The following is a 19,590-nucleotide window of genomic DNA, read 5'->3' on the forward strand; positions in this document are numbered from 1 at the left end:
AACAAAATCTAAAAAAAAAAACTTCAAGACAAGCTTTAGAGATGAGCTTTCTTTTATTTTTTTTTAAAAAAACACGTCAGCTTTTTAAGAGATATTTTTATTTCAAAAATATCCTCATCTATTAAAAAAAATTCAACATTATCCTTTAGAGTAATTTTAACAAAAATTAAATCTTATATAAGTTATTTTGCCAAACAAGTTATCTATAAAAAAAGAGTTTATAAAAGTAATATTATCAAACAGTTTTAGCTTAATTTTAAAAATTATTATTTTTCATATGAACTTCATAATAGCTTTTAAACTAAAAAAATAAAACCAGGCCAAACAGTCTTTAAATCTACCACTATGCTAGAGTATAAAGACAAATTGCATAATTTAATCTTTATTAAATTCTTTTTATGGTAATTTTAATAAAAATTAGAGCTTATATAAGTTTTTTTGCCAAACAACTTATCTATAAAAAAGAGCTTATAAAAATAAATTTACCATACTGTATTAATTTAATTTTAAAAATTACTACTTTTCATAAAAGTTTTATAATAGCTTTTAAATTAAAAAAAATGACCAAATAGGCTTCAAGTTTACGTTACTTTGTAATAAATTTTCTATAATTTCCATAGAAACAATTAATGCATTTGGTACAACTTAAGAAGAAAAATGAATATATTACTATTATATATATATATATATTATATGCTTTGTAATGCACTTGTTATTGATTTCAATTAAAGAAAGAAAACCATAATGGTATGGGCATATAGTCCATTAGGACTTGTGATGAAGATCCAAAATGATGGGCTACATTCCATTGGGTTGCTTACCGTATACCAAACATTAGAGGTGCATTAGGCAGAGAAAGTTCTCTCATTTACAAATTCAGTTATTTTGAAATAAAATTATTTATGTTTAAGTCATTCGGATGTTTTCGAGTAAAATCGAATTAAATTAAGATTTTGAACGGACTATTCAGATCAAGTTAAAATTTTTAATGGCAATTTAATTATTTAAAATTACATTTTTATTAATACGTAACATATATGTGATTTTGATTTTTGATATCATAAAAATAATTTTTTAAAATATAATTAAATCATATAAAAAAGAACAAGAGATTATTTTATATAAAAAAGACTATAATTCTCTACCTAAAGAAAATTATCACTAATTTTTTTATTAATTGATATTTAATTTTCTTTTTTATTCCATCGATTATTTCTATTAGTGATTTACTATGATTATGGTTATGGCTTACGGCTTACAAAGTGAACCATAACTTCAAAAGTCTAAAATGATGTTAATTAGTTTTTGAATTTTTAGAATTTTATTTCAAGATAAAAAATAAAAATTATTTGAAAATTTTAAATATAAATAATATTTAATTTTCTCTACAACTATTTTTAAGAGTAAAAGTTTAGCATATGAAATTCACATTATAACTTCTTTCTAATATTTAATATTCACTTTAAGAACTTTTAAGAATTTGTTTTTTTACTCATAACTAAAAAGGATAATATCTAGAATTATATTAAAATACAAGATTAGAGAAAGAGATTTTGAAAAATAAATTTAAAGTTATTAAATATTATTAGATTAATAATTTGTCATTTTATAATTAAATTAATATTTTTAAAAATATAAAATTATACTCTATATAAGTTTGGGTGGTTTCGAATTTAGGTGGGACAGATTCGAATTATTAATTAGATAAAATTTGAATTCAAATGAATTAAAGGAAATTTTGGAATTAATTGAAGTTAGCTCAAGTTTTCAACCAAACACTGCCCAAGTACCAACTCCTTCATTACCCATTTATTAATCATTATGGAAAGTTACGGCTTTAAAACAGGGAAAGTGCTGTGTTGATTGCGTCATCAGTCATCCAAAAGGCTAAGACAAAACACAGAGTGCATGTCATCACTGGTCACCCATCTCTTCCTCTGTTTGCTTCTTTTCTAAACACATCACCCACTCTCTCCCAAATCCCATAAAAGAGAAGAAAAAAAAAAGGAGAATTCAAAATGAAATAAACTTCTCCTTCTTCTTCTTCATCTTCTCTTCTGGTGAGTATTTCTTCTCTTCTGTTTTTCATTTTTCAGATAATTTTTCAGCATCTATACAATAATATCACTATGTAAGGCTTTTTCTTCCTACTGTTGTGTTGTTCTTTTTAATGGGTAATGATTTGTTTCTTCCAAGACTTAATGTTGGTGAGGGTTTTGCTTGGTTTTGAACCAGTAATTGGACTGAAATTAATTCTTCTAGTTAGTAATTTTTGGTTTAAACTTGGAAAGAGAAACTGAATCGTTTTAGCTTTTATTTTTTTTTCTTCTTCATCTATGGATCTAGAGAAAATTGATGTCGGTACTTTAAGGGAAGATTTGAAATAATGACTCCAATTTTGCATGATAATGAATAAAACCCAGTTATCTTGGTGGGGTTTTACTGTTTGTGCAATTGTTTTAAGGGACAGCTGGAGAAAGAACTCATTTCAAGTTATTCTAAATGCCATTGCTTTTCACCCTTTGCTAGAGTTCTAGGTAAATTTTTATAATAGTACTCAATCTAAATATGGTATTGTCTTTGAGTTCTTGCTTAAACTTGATAGAAAAAGAAATCCAGGAGTGGGGGAAAAAGAAAAAGAGCTTCTTGGTTTAATTTTTATACTGGGGAAGTGGGATTCGAACGTGCTTCTTGGGTTAGGAAATACATGCAGTTTCCCTTGTGACAAATGCTCAGGTGCAATATAGCTTATTTTTAACATGCTTGCTGGACTGGTTGCCTGATTTTGTAATACTTGCTTCATTTTGGGCACATAATAGTTCAATATGCGCAAAATTCTCGGTGATTACAGCGTAGATTAATTATCTGATTTTGTGGAATTTGAACCTTAGAGTCAGCAGTAACTGGCAATCACTGCTTTACCATTTTATCACTAATTCAGGTTTACAATCCATGACCAAGCTCACTTGAACAAGTACCTTCATCTAAAGCCCACCAATCCCGCATTCATTATGTGGAATTTTGCTACAAAGGCCTTTCCTGGAGTCAGCGGGTTGAAGACTGATTCATTGAAACCAAGTCAGGTTTCTTCAGAATGCTCAGATGATGAATCTTTGAACAACAGTGGAGAGGAAAGGTTGGAATGCCCAATATGCTGGGAATCCTTCAATATTGTAGAGAACATACCCTATGTTTTATGGTGTGGCCATACTCTATGTAAAAATTGCGTCTTAGGGCTGCAACGGGCTGTTGTGAAGTTCCCTACATTACCAATCCATCTTCCATTCTTTGTCTCTTGCCCATGGTGTAATCTATTCTCTTTGAGGTTGGTCTACAAGGGGAATGTCAAGTTTCCCAGCAAGAACTACTTTCTCCTCTGGATGGTTGAGAGCATGAATGGTGATAGGGCAAAGTCTCATTCTTCCTTTCATGGGGTTCCACCTGCCTGCTCTAAAAATAGAATAATAGATGCAGGAAATCAGCTTAGGCGTGTAAACAACAGGCGAGCTTCATGTTCTACTCACCATTCAGAGTCCAGCTTGATCACTAGCTATTTCAGTGCTGAAAGACTCCAATTATCACTCCGTAAGTCCTTGGTTTTCTTTTTGCACTTAACAGCTAAGTTCCCTTTGATTGTCATATTTCTGTTGATGGTCTTATATGCCATACCTGCCAGTGCAGCCATTTTGGCCCTGTATATTCTTATCACTGTTGTGTTTGCCGTCCCTTCTTTTCTTGTTTTGTACTTTGCCTTCCCAAGCTTGGATTGGCTGGTTAGGGAAATCATCAATTAAATTGCCCTTAACATTCCCTTCTTGTGCCATAAAATCTTGTAGCATTGAATTGCTCCATGTGAAAACCCCGTGCAATTTGACGACTTCTCCATGTTAGATGCCATGTAACCATGTAGTTCAAGCTCGGTTATGAAAATATATCAGGATTGCAGATCATTTGAGTTGATTTTAGCATCTATTTTAATGCAATGGATGTTTGGATGGTCAATTGCTTGCCAGAATGATGCCTGATATGCAGCAGAGATAAAGATCTCCAATAGAATCAACTCTTGTCCTGCTAAAGATGTCAAAAATCTATTGTATATATGCACAGAGCATTTTGCTCCCTACCTAGGGAAATTACCCTTGTTTTGTATGTAAAAAATTAATGGTTTAATTGGACTATTTTTATCTTGCTTTTGTATCTTATAGGTTAAATTCAGCGTTTGTAGTTTCAGTATAAAAGCAAAGCAACATATTGCCTTGGAGTTTGGATGGTTGATTTTTTCAAGTACAAGGTGTAATACGATCAAGGCTTGCAGCTCCAATTTCTCTTAACAGGCTGCTGTGCCAAACCCTTGTGCTAAAAAGTTCTGGGACTTCAATCTCTTGTTGCAGCAATGTTCTTTTATCAGCTTTTTACCTACTCTGTTTTAGGAAGACATGGAAAGCAAAAAGACTAACTTGGAACCTGAGTTTAGGAAAGGTAATGAATTATTGATCTATATGGTTGCTCCTCATAAACTGATTTCCTTTATGAGCAGTCGCTTCCAGGGCCTTATATTGGTTGCTGTCACGGGGAGTCAATGAACTTCAGGTCTCTATTTGCAGCTCGTACGTTATTTGTAGTTCATGATAGGAAGACATAGGAAGACGAAGGTGTGGGATAGTCTTAGCATCTAATTCTACTGTCATTGGCCTTGTGGTGGCTTTGATACAATGGAATGCAAAGTGTGAATGAAAATTGGTTTAGCTTTAGCAAGCATGAAAGAGTTGTATTATGAAACTGAACTAGTTCGTACACTGCAATTCAATTTAAAACCATGAAACATGAATGATGAGGTGGGGACCAAAGAAAGCTCGGAAGAATTCAACAATTGTTCCTTTATCATTTGAGAGATAATATTAGCACTGCAAAAGAAATGGCCACGTACCAAATTTCATACCCCACAAGGCCAATGACCCTATTGTCAACATAGAGATATTTGGACTTCAGTCTTAATTCTCAAGGATAGCCATGTAAAAAAATGGTAAGTTAGAAGGAAGTCTACTTGGACAAAATTTGTAGTATCTTTATCATGGTAGAGAATGGAGCTTCTTTCTGGTTTGGGGTCCATGCCATAATCTGGGAGCAATTAGCTCAAGCATCTTCTCCTTAATATTTGGCTGTCAGGCTGTGTGATACCATTATTGCAATTCGAACCACCCAGAGCTGCTTTTTCTTCCCCTCCTTTACGTTACTGCATGCTACTCTTTCATTTTTGGCCACATATTGAAGGCTGCAAGTGGGAACCCTTGAAGGAGGTCATAAACTCATGATTTCAAGGACCATTTCATTTTACTTTTATTTTGTTTCTTTTATAGCTATGACGTTCCCCTTCAACTTTGCTCAGCTTCAGCTTTGATAGCTGAAAAAGATAAACGAAAAAGAAGAAGCAGCATTCAGATATTCTTTTTCTTGCTTTTCCTCTTTTCATTTCTGGTCTGGCCCAAACATTTTTTTAGTGGTAGGTGCACGTGTCTTTTACTCGAAGAGCAGGTTCAATCCTTTAATTTTTCTCAAATTGAGAAAAAGAATATAGACCAAGAGATTGCTACAAATTTGTGCAGCCATTTTTTGGATATAAATAAGGCAACATAAATAAACATAAAGTGTTGGGTGGCTTTAATTTTGGTGTTAAATGAATTAACTTGGTTGCTTGAACTTCAGTTTATTCAATCTTAAAGAAGGAATTCTATTTTCCAAGGCAATGACGTGCTGTTCTAAGTTTTAAGAAAGAAGAAACCTAATTTGACAAATCCTTCATAACCCATTTTTATTATTAGTTGAATTTATTAAATTCATTCACCAGGGAATTCTGAAGATTGAGAGGAATTTGTAGTGAGCTGTTTGGTCATGAGATGTCTCTTATCAACAAAGCCTGATATATCTTGGTTTTCAATGATCCCCATGGTTTTGGAATGAGGAAATTAGCTTGATTTAGTCATAGGAAAACAAAGTTTCCAACATTGTGGGTGGAGGGTTAGGGATACATTAAAGGTGCCCTAGGAGAAAAAAAAAAAAAGAATATGTTGATGTAATGTGTAATAATTAAGGTAGAAATTGAATTGGGATGCATGCAGAAGATATAGAAGAGTTTTATAAACAATGTGAGTAATGGTAATATAAAATAGTACAAAGATTGAAACAACAGAATAAGAGTAACAGAATAGAAGATTCTGCCTTCCTCATCAGACAAATATAAGGTATAGAGGTGAGTGGATTTCTACTGATAAGTTAAAAAGGGAAGAAGGATTAAGGGTGATTAATTTTCACCATTAACAAGCTCTAATACCATGTTTAAATTTAAACAAGAATAAAAGAAGAGAGGAAAGAGATAAGGGCAAATGCAATAACAACTTAAGCCTTTGTATATTGATAATGCATTAAGAGTGAGTTCATCTCGTCTTTTTATATAAGCAATACAAGTAATGGGAGGTTCTTTAATGAAACTTTTCCCAACGGTACAATTATTTAAGTGTAATCAAGAGCGATTCAATAGTTTTAAAGGCTTAAAGTGATTAAATATTTAAATGAAGCTCTTATTGAAAAAAAAAATAAAATTAAGGCATTTTTTATTAAAATTAAAAAAAATTACCGTTAATTGGAGATCATTAAGAGCATATTATGTTCATTGAAAATAAAAAAATAATTGAGAATTAATAGTATTATGAGAATTGAGAAGTAATATAAAATAGAAATTTATTAAGTATATAATTAGAAAAGTAAGAAAATATGTAATTTTATTAATTATCTTCACTCTCATGTAAGTGAAGAAGTGAGATAAATAACTGAGAATTAATAGGAGGTAGGAAGTGATAAAAAATAATATTTAATAGATATTTAATTTAAGAAATATTTTATTAATTATTTTAATTTATATATATTTAATATAATTAATTATATTATATAAAATTATGAGATTTATAAGATTGTGAAGCCTAAAGCAAAGGCTTTGCTGGCGTTATGCTAAAGCCGGCCCTGAGTGTAATGTAATCTAATCCCTAAACTAAAGTTAATGTCAATACTTGCTTGATTTGTTCTCGAAATATTACAAATGTGATAAACCTGTCTTGTGTAGTATGTTGTATTGCCTTGAACATGTGTTAAGTTATATGGTTTTAACTGCATTATGACGTGTACTTGACTGATTCTTCTGCTGCCTTGATTTGTTTTGCAGCATCTCTCTTGTTGCTGTCTGAGTTCTATGGTGCAGGTGAGATGCTGGTGACGAGGAATGGTGCTTAAACAGTTCATAATTTTATAAAAAATTCCATTAAGGAGTACTTATGACTCTCTATAAGATGTCAACAGTAAAGTTACTTGATTGATAATTATAATAATATATTATGATGATATTGTCTTAATTATAGATAATAATAATAACGTGGCAAGATAATTTCTCTATTTTTTTCTAGATAAGTAACCTAAACTTAACAAGTAGCATACTTATCATTTACTAATGAAGTTTAAGACTATGCTTCGGAATTTTGGCTTGGGTTAAAATTTTACCTTGAAATCTTTAATCATTTTATTCCTTTTGATGTTGCATAATTTTATAAATTTAATTTTATTGAAAGAAGAAGAAGAAGAAGAAGAAGAGAAGAAGATGATGGAGTTGGAGAGCGATGGAAAGAGGAAGAACAGTTGCTAAGGAGTTTGAGAAAAAAATTTATTTAATTTTTTAAAGTACTTTTAAGAAAATTTTTAATGTTTAGTTTTCGAGTCTCTAAAATTTTATATTTTATTTTTAGATAATAGTATTTGGTAAGTTGATATAGAAACTATACACAACCAGTACTGTTAGACATTGTATGACGGCATGGGAATGTTGAGGAATTTTCAGATTCATTCCTTGCAGAGAAAAGTTACAAAAGGTCTGTATATTTACAGTACAGAGGAGAAAAGGACAAAATAGCATAACTAATCCTCTGTTAACTAACTTAACAGAAATTTAAAGAATCCTAATTAATTACATCTTTAATAAAACGGTGCACCTTGAAGCTTGTTCTTTCTTCCTCAGTCTTTTATTGATCTGGTGCATTTTGCATATTTTTTTTTATTGCATGGCTATGTACAGCAGCAGACCTCTGATGGCTAGTCATTCTGCTACCTTTATTCTTCTATTATCTTAAGATCAATTTCAAATAATTCTCATGGTTGACGCTCCCCCTCAAGGTGAAGCATGAACATTATGGATGTTCATCTTGCATAACAAACTCTAGAACCGTCTTGGTTGTAAGGCCTTTGTGAATGCATCAGCAACTTGCAGTTCTGTTGGAATATAGACTGACTCAATCACCCCCTTAATAACCTTTTAACGAATGAAATTGTCGTAACATGCGGATCCAAGAACTTGATCACGAATGAACCTGATCGAATGAAATTAGTCACCTAATGACTCGATTCTAATCGAAGAAGCCTTAAATTAATTTTAAACTCACCGAAAAGAACCTTAAAATTGATCTACATTTTTTTGAGATTTAGTTTCGGGAGTACGGTTACGTTCGGGGAAGGATTAGCACCCCCGGAACGCTTGTTTCATGAACGGTACCATTTTTAGATCATCCTATCAGGCTTTATTTTTTTAAGTTCATTTTATTTCTTTAGCTATAACTTGCTTATTATATCTCCAATTTTATCTCATATTTAACCTAAAATGGAATGCAAATGTGAGGAAAGATGAGATGCATGGCGTGAGATAAAAATGTCAGACGAATAACCTTTTATTGAGGACGTTCTCCAGAATCCGCCCATCATACTAGTGGGATCCGAGGTGTTCTCTCACCTAGGGAATTATCCGAGAAACTCGCCTTCGTAAATTCAACGAATAATTCCCATCATCGGGGTTATCGTACGTTTTTTTTAAAAAAATAATATTTTCGTGAATAATGAACCTAATACGAGCAAAAGCCTGTTATTAAAGATGTTTCTCGAGCCCTCCCATCATACTGATGGGACCCGGAGATAACTTTTCACCTAGAAAACTTTTCGAGGAATACCTACCTTTGCAAGATCCCTAGAAGATCTCATTATCGGGGCTTAAACTCGAAAACAAAAATATTTATATGCAATGATATGCATGATGCAATATAAATATGTGCTATGCTAATGCAATTATCTATTTTTTGTCATTTATTATTATTTAATTATTATTTTCATTTTATTTTTTTATTATCATATTTTCTATTTTATTTCTTCTTATTATTTTTTCATACTTTACATTTTTTATTCTAAGTTCTTATATTTTCCTTTTACAATTAGATAAATTGTTTATAATTCCATGTTATTTTAGTGAACAATTTTTTTTTTCTTTTACATAACATTTTATTAATCTATAGTTTATACCATTAGATACTTAATGATTAATTTTAAATTAGCTATTGTTTTGGATTTTTTTTCTTATTTATTTATTTATTCTATTTATTTAATGTCATGTATATTGCATTTTCACAAATTAATTATTTACTATATATTTGAATTATTATTATTATTTTTATCATTTTTTATCTATTGTTATTTATTTATTATTTTTATTGAGTAATTTTTTGTGTAGTCAAATTCTTTATTTATTAAAAATTTCGGGATCTTGAAATCGAGGCCCTCCCATCGTACTAGTGGAGCCTTGATTCGGATTCCAAACCTAAGGAATATGGGTCCGGGATTGCGACTTCTCTCGTTCCGACCGATCATCCCATCATCGGTTCATAGTACTTATAGTTAATGTCATGGAATATTATTATCATTTTCCCATTTTTTATCATTATTTTTTTATATTTTTATTATACATTTGTAATAAATATTTTCCTAAACATAAGTTCTTTGTAAAACTAAACATTTACTAAAATATTATATATATTATTTTTTATTTTTTTCTTATTTATTTTTTTTATTTTTTTACGCTTTATTATTTCCATATTCTCATATCTGTATAAATTTCCTAGTCTAAAATATCATCTAAAAATTCAGAACATTACACTATAATAATTAATTAATTCTGCCTAATATTCCTAAAAACATATAAAATGGGCCTGCCTAAAATACAAACATTTCCATAAAAAAGTTAAAATTTTTACCTGATTGGGCTAAACTGGCCCAAATGACCAAACCACTTCAGCCAACCTGTCACTGGAAGCCTGCGGATCTGCTCCAAGGCCTACTGTCCACTTGTTGCCCAAAATGACGTCGTTTAATGCTTCTAACCCTAGGTATTTAAACTCTCTTCCCTCCATTCTTTCTTCATTTTCCCCTCTTGTTTCTCTCTCTAAAACCCAAACTCTCTCCCTTCTTTCTACCAAACCACTGGCCACCCCAAAACGAGACTCTCTTTGTCGCTCTTTTTCTACCGTCGGTGGTTACCCCGCGTCAGACTTCCCTCCGTCGACCGAATCCTTTCTCTCTCTCTCACCATCGTTCCAGTTTCTCTCTTCTCCCTTTCTAAATTTTCTTCTCCTTAATACCGGTGATTCACCTCCGATTCAGGTTTCCCAAAAGCCGAATCTAGCTTCCCTAATGCTGGATCAGACTTCTATAGCCGGCGACACCCCAATCGACTACCCTTCGACTTCCCCTTTGGGCGCCGATCGGTATTTGACCCTTTCTCTCTCTTCGACGCCTATCAGGCCAACCCAAAGACCCAAATCTCTCTCTCTAGTTTACTCCCCAACTGGCAGCGCAACCCATTCTCACTGCACACATTTTTTTTTGTATTTTTGGGCATTGTTTGGTATTTTTTTTATTTTTTGTGGATTGTTTCTGGTTGCTAGAGAACTAGGATTTTTGCAGGTTACTAGGGTTTTTTAGGATTGCCGATTGCTGCTCTTTTATACTCGATTTTTGGCTCCTGTAGGGGTGTCTTCCCACTACTTTGCCAGATGCGAGTTTTTCGTGTTTGGCAGAGAGAAGGTGGTGCCTGGCAGGGTGTGTCGGCACCCTGCCAGTCGTACCCTTCTCTCTCTTCTATTTTTTATTTCATTTTTTTCATTTTCATTTTTATTTTTTATTTGTTATTTATTTTCGTTTATAAAATTTTATTATAAATTTTTTTAGTATCTACAGCTACCCTTCTTTGCGCATTTCGGAAATCCGAAATAGTGCAAAGACATAGACACTGTATTTGACTAAATTCTTTAATTCTCTTTCAAAGTTTTTCTTCTCTTTTTTGTTTTGTTTTTTTTTTGTTTTGTTTTGGTTTTTTTGTTTTTTTTGTTTTGTTTTGTTTTTTGTCGTTTAAATGAGGCTCCTCAAAGATGAGGCAACGTAACTTTAAAAATCTTGAAACTGATTACTCGGAGGTTTTGAGAGAAAAATATACCTCCTCGAAAACTGAGGCAACGTAACTTTAAGAAAATCTTGAAACTAATTACTTGGAGACTTTGGAAATGTACCCTGAGATTTTAAGAGAATAATGTGCCCAAAGGTCTTAAGAATGTACCTGGAGGATTTAAGAAATGTGGCTCCTCAAACACTGAGGCAACGTAACTTTAAAAAATCTTGACATTAATTACCCGGAGGTTTTAAAAGATGCACCCAAATGATTTAAGAGAATAATGTGTCTGAAGGTCTTCAGAATGTATCCGGAGGATTTAGGAAATGTGGCTCATCGAAAACTGAGGCAACGTAACTTTAAAAATCTTGACACTAATTACTCGGAGGTTTTAGAAGATGCACCCAGAGAATTTAAGAGAATAATGTGCCCGGAGGTCTTCAGAATGTACCCGGAGGATTTAAAAAATGTGGCTCATCAAAAACTGAGGAAACGTAACTTTAAAAAATCTTGACACTAATTACCCAGAGGTTTTAGAAAATACACTCGAAGGATTTAAGAGAATAATGTGCCCGGAGGTCTTCAGAATGTACCCGAAGGATTTAAGAAATGTGGTTCCTCGAAAACTGAGGCAACGTAACTTTAAAAAATCTTGACACTAATTACCCAGAGGTTTTAGAAAATGCACTCGGAGAATTTAAGAGAATAATGTACCCAGAGGTCTTCAGAATGTATCCGGAGGATTTAGGAAATATCCTCGAAAATTGAGGCAACGTAACTTTAGAAATCTTGACATTAATTATCTGAAATGTTTCAAAGTGGTTCTCAAATTAATCAAAGCTTGATGTCTTTGCAAAGTTTTTTTTTTTTTTTGTGTTGCATGGATTTTCTCCTTTCCCAATGCATAGAAATATGTGTGAATATTGACTATTGCACAGAAAATCTCCAACCTCACTGTTGCATGGTCATGTGCATGCATGCATGATGACATGACAAGAGGAAAAATTACTTGTTTCTCATTATTTCATTTCAGTGTCTTCCTCTATTGAAAACCATTCTTCCTATCTTTGCACACTTTTGTATAATCTTTTTGTGCAATTGCCAAATCACTTTATCACAAAAGAACTTTCTTGCTAATCTTGTCATATCATTCCCAATTCTTGAAGTTATTTCCCAAAGATGGATCTCCCTATGAGATTGTATATCAATTCAAACTTGATTTCAAAGATTCCATACCTCTTGATCCTTGAGAAAAGATTCACAAAAATGCTTGTCTCATCATTTAAAACTTTTGATCTTCATATTACAATAACAGAAGTTACTTTACAAAAATAAAGAACTCTCCATTACTTTCAAAGCATCTTGAATTTTGATGAAATTGCTCCATAAAACTAAATTTTATGACTAAAGGTAATTAAAGTTTGGATCAAAACTGAGTCAATTTGATATTTTTTCAACATGTGATATTTGAATCTCTTGAAAATTGATGATTGCTGTTTGAAATGATTTTGGATGAGCTAAATGACAATCTAGTCTTTCATATGGGTTGGACGGTTTAACACATCAAGGGTTTGGTCATCAATAAAGATTTTTACCATTTCATGAGGGAAAGAAGAAAAGTTGAAGTTTCTTTGTCTAAGCTCACAAAGGTATATTGATTTTTATAAAAAGATTCTTTTCAAATCACAATCAAATTTGACACTTTCTAAACCTCATGATATGTGGCAAAATGATAAATGTCAAGACCAGCTATTACAGGCTTAATATTGCAGAAGGCTATTTTGACAAAGATAGGCTCAAAATTCAGTATGGATTTTTTCCAAATGAGCTTGAATCTTTAAGGGTGCTTGAGAGTCTTAAACCCTTAGGAAGGTGTCCAATGCGTTCAACTGTCTTGAAATGGTCTATCTCTAATGCTTCTTGTTATCACCTTAGTTGGAATCATGAGTGGCTTCATAAATTCCCATCTTCGCTCTGGACTGCCCTTTCGAGTTTTCACCATAGAGCTTCATCTTTTTCACTCACTTTTTTCTTTTCTTTTTTTTTTCGTCTTCGCTCTAAATTGCTCTTTAGGGTTTTCATCCTAGAGCTTCATCTTTCTCACTTGCTTTTTTTTTTTTTTCTGATTGATTGTTCCATCATGCACTTGAAAAACTCAAACTTAGTCCAAAATGACTTAAGGGACTCAAAAAGGTAATTTTAGCAAAGAAAAGAAGTCAAGGTTTCATTTTCTAAGTGATAATCTTTTTCTATAAGATAGCTCTTCAGTTTAAGTATTCACACTTGATCAAAATGGACTTCTTCAAGCACGTAATGTAGGCTACGGTTAAGGGTTCTGAAAAAAATGGATACAAAGGCTCAAAACATGTGTTTAAAAGTGATTAAACCAAGGATCATTCATTACTGCTCTAAGGACTCTTTTTAAGACATTTGTCCTTTCTCAAAGCATGCTTTTTCCACCATTTATCTTTTATGCTTTTTTCTTCCTTTCTTTTTTCAATTGTCATTTTCATTTTTTCTTCTTCATTCATTTTTTCAATCTTCATGTTGATGGATTGAGTTCAAAACTTTCAAGAACTCAACTTCGCATCTGTTCCCCATAATATAACAGATGTTCGTTTTTCCCTCAAAATGAATCTTCTATCATCCATGCTTTTGACAAAAAATTTTCTTCATAATTGCCCCCCAATGTGGGAGGTGATCCTTGGTTGAGGTGCATTTAGAGACAATGTTATAGGCTCAAAAGGGTAGCAAGTGGATAATTTCTCATTTGTGAATGGAAAATGAAACATGGCCATTTATCCTCTCAACTATGGTTACTTATATTGAAGAGCAATTCCCTAGAAAGGAATATTTTAAGATCAAAGCTCGATTTTTTCATTCTTTTTTCTTTTGACATTTGACATCATTTGAGTATTTCAAGTGCATAATGTCACTATCAACTTTCCTTACCACTCTCTCACTTTCTTTCTCTTTTTTTTTTCTTTTTTTCACTTCACAACTGAAGATTGAATCAACCTTTCCAAAGTGAAAGGATTCATCAAGAATGTTTTCTTTCTTAATCAACCACTCAAATGAAGGCTCAGGAGACAACTTTTAACAATAAAGGTTTCTTAGAAGCCTTCAAAGATCTAATATCAGAACACCTTCTCATGGTCAACTCTTTTAAGAAACACTTTTGCTAAATGAGAGGGGAAAGAGGGCTATTTTTAAAGCCAAGGTGTCTTGAAGGTATTGGGTAATCTTGTTTTTGGTCATCATGCCTGAGAATAAGATCAAGGATGGTTTTGAAAGGTTTACATTTGGCATACAGTTGAAAGAAATTGGAGAGGTTTTGGCATATTTGAGACTTTAACATAGTCTTGATATTTATTAACCTACCACATTCAGAGTCTTTACAAAAGTGCCTGATTTGCTTGATTTTTAAAGAAAAATTTTGCAAAACAATCAATTATAACATTGGTGATTGCCTAGACAAAGATCATTGTCTTTTGGTATCACATGATATGGTTAATAAACCTTCAAACCTTTGTTTCCTTTTGGACTCAAGTTCTTGAATATCCTTATTTGAATGGTCTTGGGCTCCAAAGTGTTTGAAGAAATGGTTAGAAAATTTTTGCATGGACAAGTTTGTTCCAAACAGTAACCATCAATTCTTTCGAGATCATGTGCACATTTTATTGCCTAAAACCTTTTTCGTTTATGACCGTTCTTTCTTTCTCTCTTTCTCTTTTTTTTTTGAGAAATTTTTTGATTTTATGATCTTGAAAAGATGTTATAAAACCTTTATTGAAACAATCGTATCACCTCATAAAACTTTAACAATTTTCATTCAACAAAAACATTAACACTTACAACTCTTAACAAGAATTCTACTCATTCCATGCATCTAACTACAAAATAAAAACTCCGAATCATCTATTTTTTTCTTGAGACTTGAGGCATTTTCAACTTCCTAACGAGAGCCCACTCTATGGCATAGCCGATTTCCAACGTTCCATAAGCTCAAGAGTCAAACTGCCATCCTTGATGAGATTTTCAATTTTCTCTTTCAATTACCTACATTTCTCTGTTGAGTGTCCAATTGCCCCTATTTGATAGTCACATTTAGCATTAGGGTCATAATTCCTGGTCGATGGGTTTAGAATTATCTTCATTGGCACCAGACTGAGATATTGATTCTCAATTAGTATAGGTAAAAGTTTCGAGATTGACATGGGCAATTGGTGAAGGTTGGGTTTTGGCAATGATTGAGGCATAAGCGAAGGTGTGGGTGCTCTTAGATGAAAAATTGGTTACGAAATTGGTTGATAGGGACACAGGCTATGGGAAATATGATTCTGAGCGGGGTAGGAAGGTTGGTATGCAGAATGAAGATGGTATGGATTGATGCCCCATGGTTGTTCTTCACATGTGATAACTCGTGCCTCCCCTCTCTTTTTCTTTGAGGCATTACAAATTTTCAGGCTAATGACACTATTCTCTTTGATTTTACCTTTCTTAATTGCATTCTCAATCATCTCTCTTGAAATCACTATGTCAGTGAAGTTCCTGGTATGGTGGGGGTAGAGTACTAATAAAAAACATTGTTGTTTCTTTTTCAGTGAGAGGTGGTTGAACCTGTGCAGCAACATTTCTCAATCTTTGAGCGTATTCCTTAAAACTCTCAGTGTCTCTCTTCTCCATGTTCTGCAAAGAAAGCTTATCTGGGGCCATGTCCAAAACATGTTTATACTGAGCTACAAACGCCCGAGCCAGGTCCTTCCATGTGTGGATTCGATTGCGATCCAGCTAGACATACCACTTTGCTACAGCACCAGTGAGGCTGTCTTGGAAGTAGTGTATTAGGAGCTTGTCATCATATGCATGTGCAGCCATCTTCTGACAATACATAACGATATGAGCTTTTGGGCAATTAGTTCAATCATATTTCTCAAAATCTGGTACTTTGAACTTAGGTGGGATGATCACATCAGGTATCAAACACCAATCTATTGCATCAATAGAACCATAGATGTCCATCCCTTCAATAGCTTTAAGGCGCTCATCCAAAAGGTCATGCTTTTGCTGCATTTGCAATTCTTTCTTTAGCTCAGAAGATTCTCCTTTCAATTTTTCTTGCTTTTCAAGGTTATCTAAGTCAGGAATAGGAGTTGGGTCAGAGAAATTTGCCCCCAGAAGCGACACAGTTTGCCTTTTTATCGGCAATTGACTCTGTCTTTGCGAACCTGATGATCCCTCAAAAGATCTATCCTCTTTACTAGTGATCATCTCCATTAACCATTCTAACTATTTCTTTATCTCGTCTTGGCGCTCTCAATCTTGTCCAATCTTTTTCACTGCTCATCTCCCATGATTCTAATTTGAGTCCACGTATCACACAAACAGCCAAAAGGCTTTCTCGAGCTTTTATCTTTTCACAAAATGGAAACAAATTAGATTGGGTGATAAGTTCTTCCTTACTAGAGATTTTCCTAATTGTACTCCTTCTTTATACAATACTTGGAAAAAGATCTTTCATTCCATGAAACCAATGACATTGTTGCCTCTTTTTTCATTGTATATAGTGAAGTCAAATGACAGTGCTTACAAAAAGGTGGATGAATGATAAATGCATGGGTGTCAAAATCAATGGATGTTTAAATGCATGACAAGATGACTTATGAGTCAATAGATGATGAATGATTCGGGGCACTTTTTATGCATGATGAGATTACCACATAATCTAAGTTGTGTAAACATTTATTTTTCCATTAATCATCATTCATTTTTTTTGGTGTGGGTTTTTTTTTGTATTTTATTTTATTTTTATTATTTTTTTTGAGAAATCCTCCTTGTTGTTATGAAACAAAATTCAGAGTATGCTTAAATGGAATCTGAAAAGTCAATCATTGACACATTTGATCCAAATTGTGATAATTTTCTTGCATCATTCAAGGAACAAATTCATTTTCTAATAATTGTTCACTAACATAAATCCAAACTTCAAAAGAAATTAAGCACAACTATGTCTAAACATTAAATATCCTAACACCTTAAAAACTTTTACCCAAGAAGAAAAAGTCCTAACAAAGTCCACTTTTGCCACCTAGATGCCTATTTGGATACCTTATCACCCTGTCCGACCATCTTTGCTGGATCAAACCACTTTACATCTATCAATGCTTGTACCTTATGTTTGAATGCAGTACAATCTTCAATGGAATGTCCCATGACTCCACCATGATAATCGCATCTTGCATTTGGATTGTAACACTTTGGATATGGAGGTTTCAAAGGTTCTATAGGCATAGTAGCAACAAGGTGATCCTGAACCAATTGGTGGAAAAGTTCTCCATAAGAAATGGGAATGGGATCCAATTGTTTATGTAGTTTCTTTTTGTATTGTTTTTTGATGACACCTAGGTTAGGAGCAGGGGTGGTAGGTGATAGTGTGAACAATTGGGCTCGAGGAGCTTGTTGAAAAGGTGGTTGAAAGGTGTTTGGGCAAGGGTGAAAACTTGGACGCAAACCGATGTTCATGGGTTGAAAAGTTGGTCGAAAAGTGGTAGGTTGGAAGTATGTGCTTGGTGGAAAACCACTGTTTGGAGGTGGTGTAGGGCCTAGAGGTCCCATCTTGTATATTGAGGTCATCAATTCAACCATCTGCATATTCAACTCGTCCATCCCTTTCATAAATTTTTCCAAACCTTGATCTTTACTTGGGTCACTAAGTGAAATATCGGTCCTATCAAGGACAAATTGGCCTTCCTTCAATGGCTGCTTGAGGCGTGGTTCGGTTTGAAGCGATTGGAATTCTTGAGGGTGAATCCCATTGGTTCTGTTGAGACATTCAACTATTTCCATCAATTTGGCAATCTGTCCTTTCATCTCTTGAAGATCATGTCCGAACTCTTCTTGATTGCGCTCTAATGCACTTATCCTTGCTTCCAATTGATGTTCCATATCCTTCAACCCCTTTAACTCAAATAAATTAGAAAATGAATTTTGAAATTTGACTAAACCTTTCTAGATGTTTTCCATAAATGTGAATTTATTCTATTTCCTTCAAACCTAATAAAACTATGTGGTTCTAGAAAGATAAATGTATGGATATTGATGCAAATATGTCTGTGTATGAATGCATGAAATGCAATGATGTTTTGATGAATGGATGAAATGATATGCAATGAAATACCCTCAAAATGTAAGAAAATTTAAACACTGTACATGTAATGTGAGCACAACAAAAACCATTTAAAAATCATGTAAAAATGAAAAATGGAAGATTTATTCAAAATTAAAATCCCTTTTTTCTTTTTCTCTTTTTTGAACATAATGAAAGAAATGAAAAACCCTTTTTATTTCTTTTTTCATTCCTATTTAAATGGAAGATCTTTGTTTTTCCTTTTCTTTTTTTTTTATTTTCTTTTTCCTCTTTTTGACAGAAATATTGGTCTTAATTCTTTATTCTTTTTTTTATTTTCATAATTTTTAAAGAACAAAAGAAATTAAAAAAAAAAGACTTTGTTTGTTTTATTTTCCTTACTATTTTTCTCTTTCTTTTTTATTTTCATAATGTTATGCAAGAAATCAAAATAGAGAGACTGAGAAGTAATCCTTCATGTGTTCCTATTTAAGGGTACCTTCTTCACAGTATGTTGGAATGACTCTACCAAAAGGAAGGCTACTTACAATTTTCTATATGCTGAGTTTGGGTTACAAACGAAGCTAAAGGTTCCCAAATCGTTCCTCACTGTCGTCAATGCGAACTAGTAAGGCACCATAGTCCTCACCCATTACAGGCTTCGAACAGACTAGGTTCGATCTGAGTGGGAGTCTTCACTAGCCCGTGCGGAGGTTATCACCTCACGAGAGCGTAGCTACTAAACTCCCTCCTAAATATGGACATAGCCCGGGTAGAGAGCTCATGCATGAATGCAAATCGTGTTGTGTGCGTGAAGGAACATATCAATTTTGGACCAATAATCTCATGTCCCTCTGTCCTAAATCCCTGTAATTATTAAAAGCAATAAAGTAATAATAACGAAATAAATAAATACATTGAACAAAATATGCAGAGCAACTCATTAATACTAAGGAAACATTGAATTATTTAAAGCCTTGGATAGCCTATTATTATTTAATGGTTCGACTCTCGGCAGTCTCCAGTGGAGTCGTCAACTATCGTAACGTGCGGGTCCGGGAACCTGACCACCAGACGTGAGTGAAAACTGTCAAGTCCGACCTTATAAAATACTTGCCATGTCATTCATATGATTGACAATATGCTTGCATACTTGGAAAGCCTC

The 19,590-nt window shown here is 33.1% G+C and overlaps 1 protein-coding gene across 3 annotated transcripts; it reads left to right on the forward strand.

Moving 5' to 3' along the window:
- Positions 1–1,850: 1,850 nt before the first annotated feature.
- Positions 1,851–4,763, forward strand: LOC18604770 (uncharacterized). Of its 3 annotated transcripts, XM_007037403.3 has the most exons (3): positions 1,852–2,060; positions 2,942–3,585; positions 4,206–4,763. In XM_007037403.3, the coding sequence occupies exons 2-3, from the start codon at positions 3,012–3,014 to the stop codon at positions 4,208–4,210; spliced, it is 579 nt and encodes a 192-aa protein (XP_007037465.3). In that variant the 5' UTR covers positions 1,852–2,060; positions 2,942–3,011; the 3' UTR covers positions 4,211–4,763. The 3 variants fall into 3 exon arrangements, with proteins under 3 accessions (XP_017973955.2, XP_088661125.1, XP_007037465.3); XM_018118466.2 differs by lacking the exon at positions 4,206–4,763 and having other exon boundaries at positions 1,851–2,060; positions 2,942–4,189; XM_088804999.1 differs by lacking the exon at positions 4,206–4,763 and having other exon boundaries at positions 1,851–2,060; positions 2,962–4,189.
- The last annotated feature ends 14,827 nt before the right edge of the window (positions 4,764–19,590 follow it).

Source organism: Theobroma cacao, chromosome 3, assembly GCF_053813885.1.
Source record: "Theobroma cacao isolate CCN51 chromosome 3, ASM5381388v1, whole genome shotgun sequence".
Classification (NCBI taxonomy): domain Eukaryota; kingdom Viridiplantae; phylum Streptophyta; class Magnoliopsida; order Malvales; family Malvaceae; genus Theobroma; species Theobroma cacao.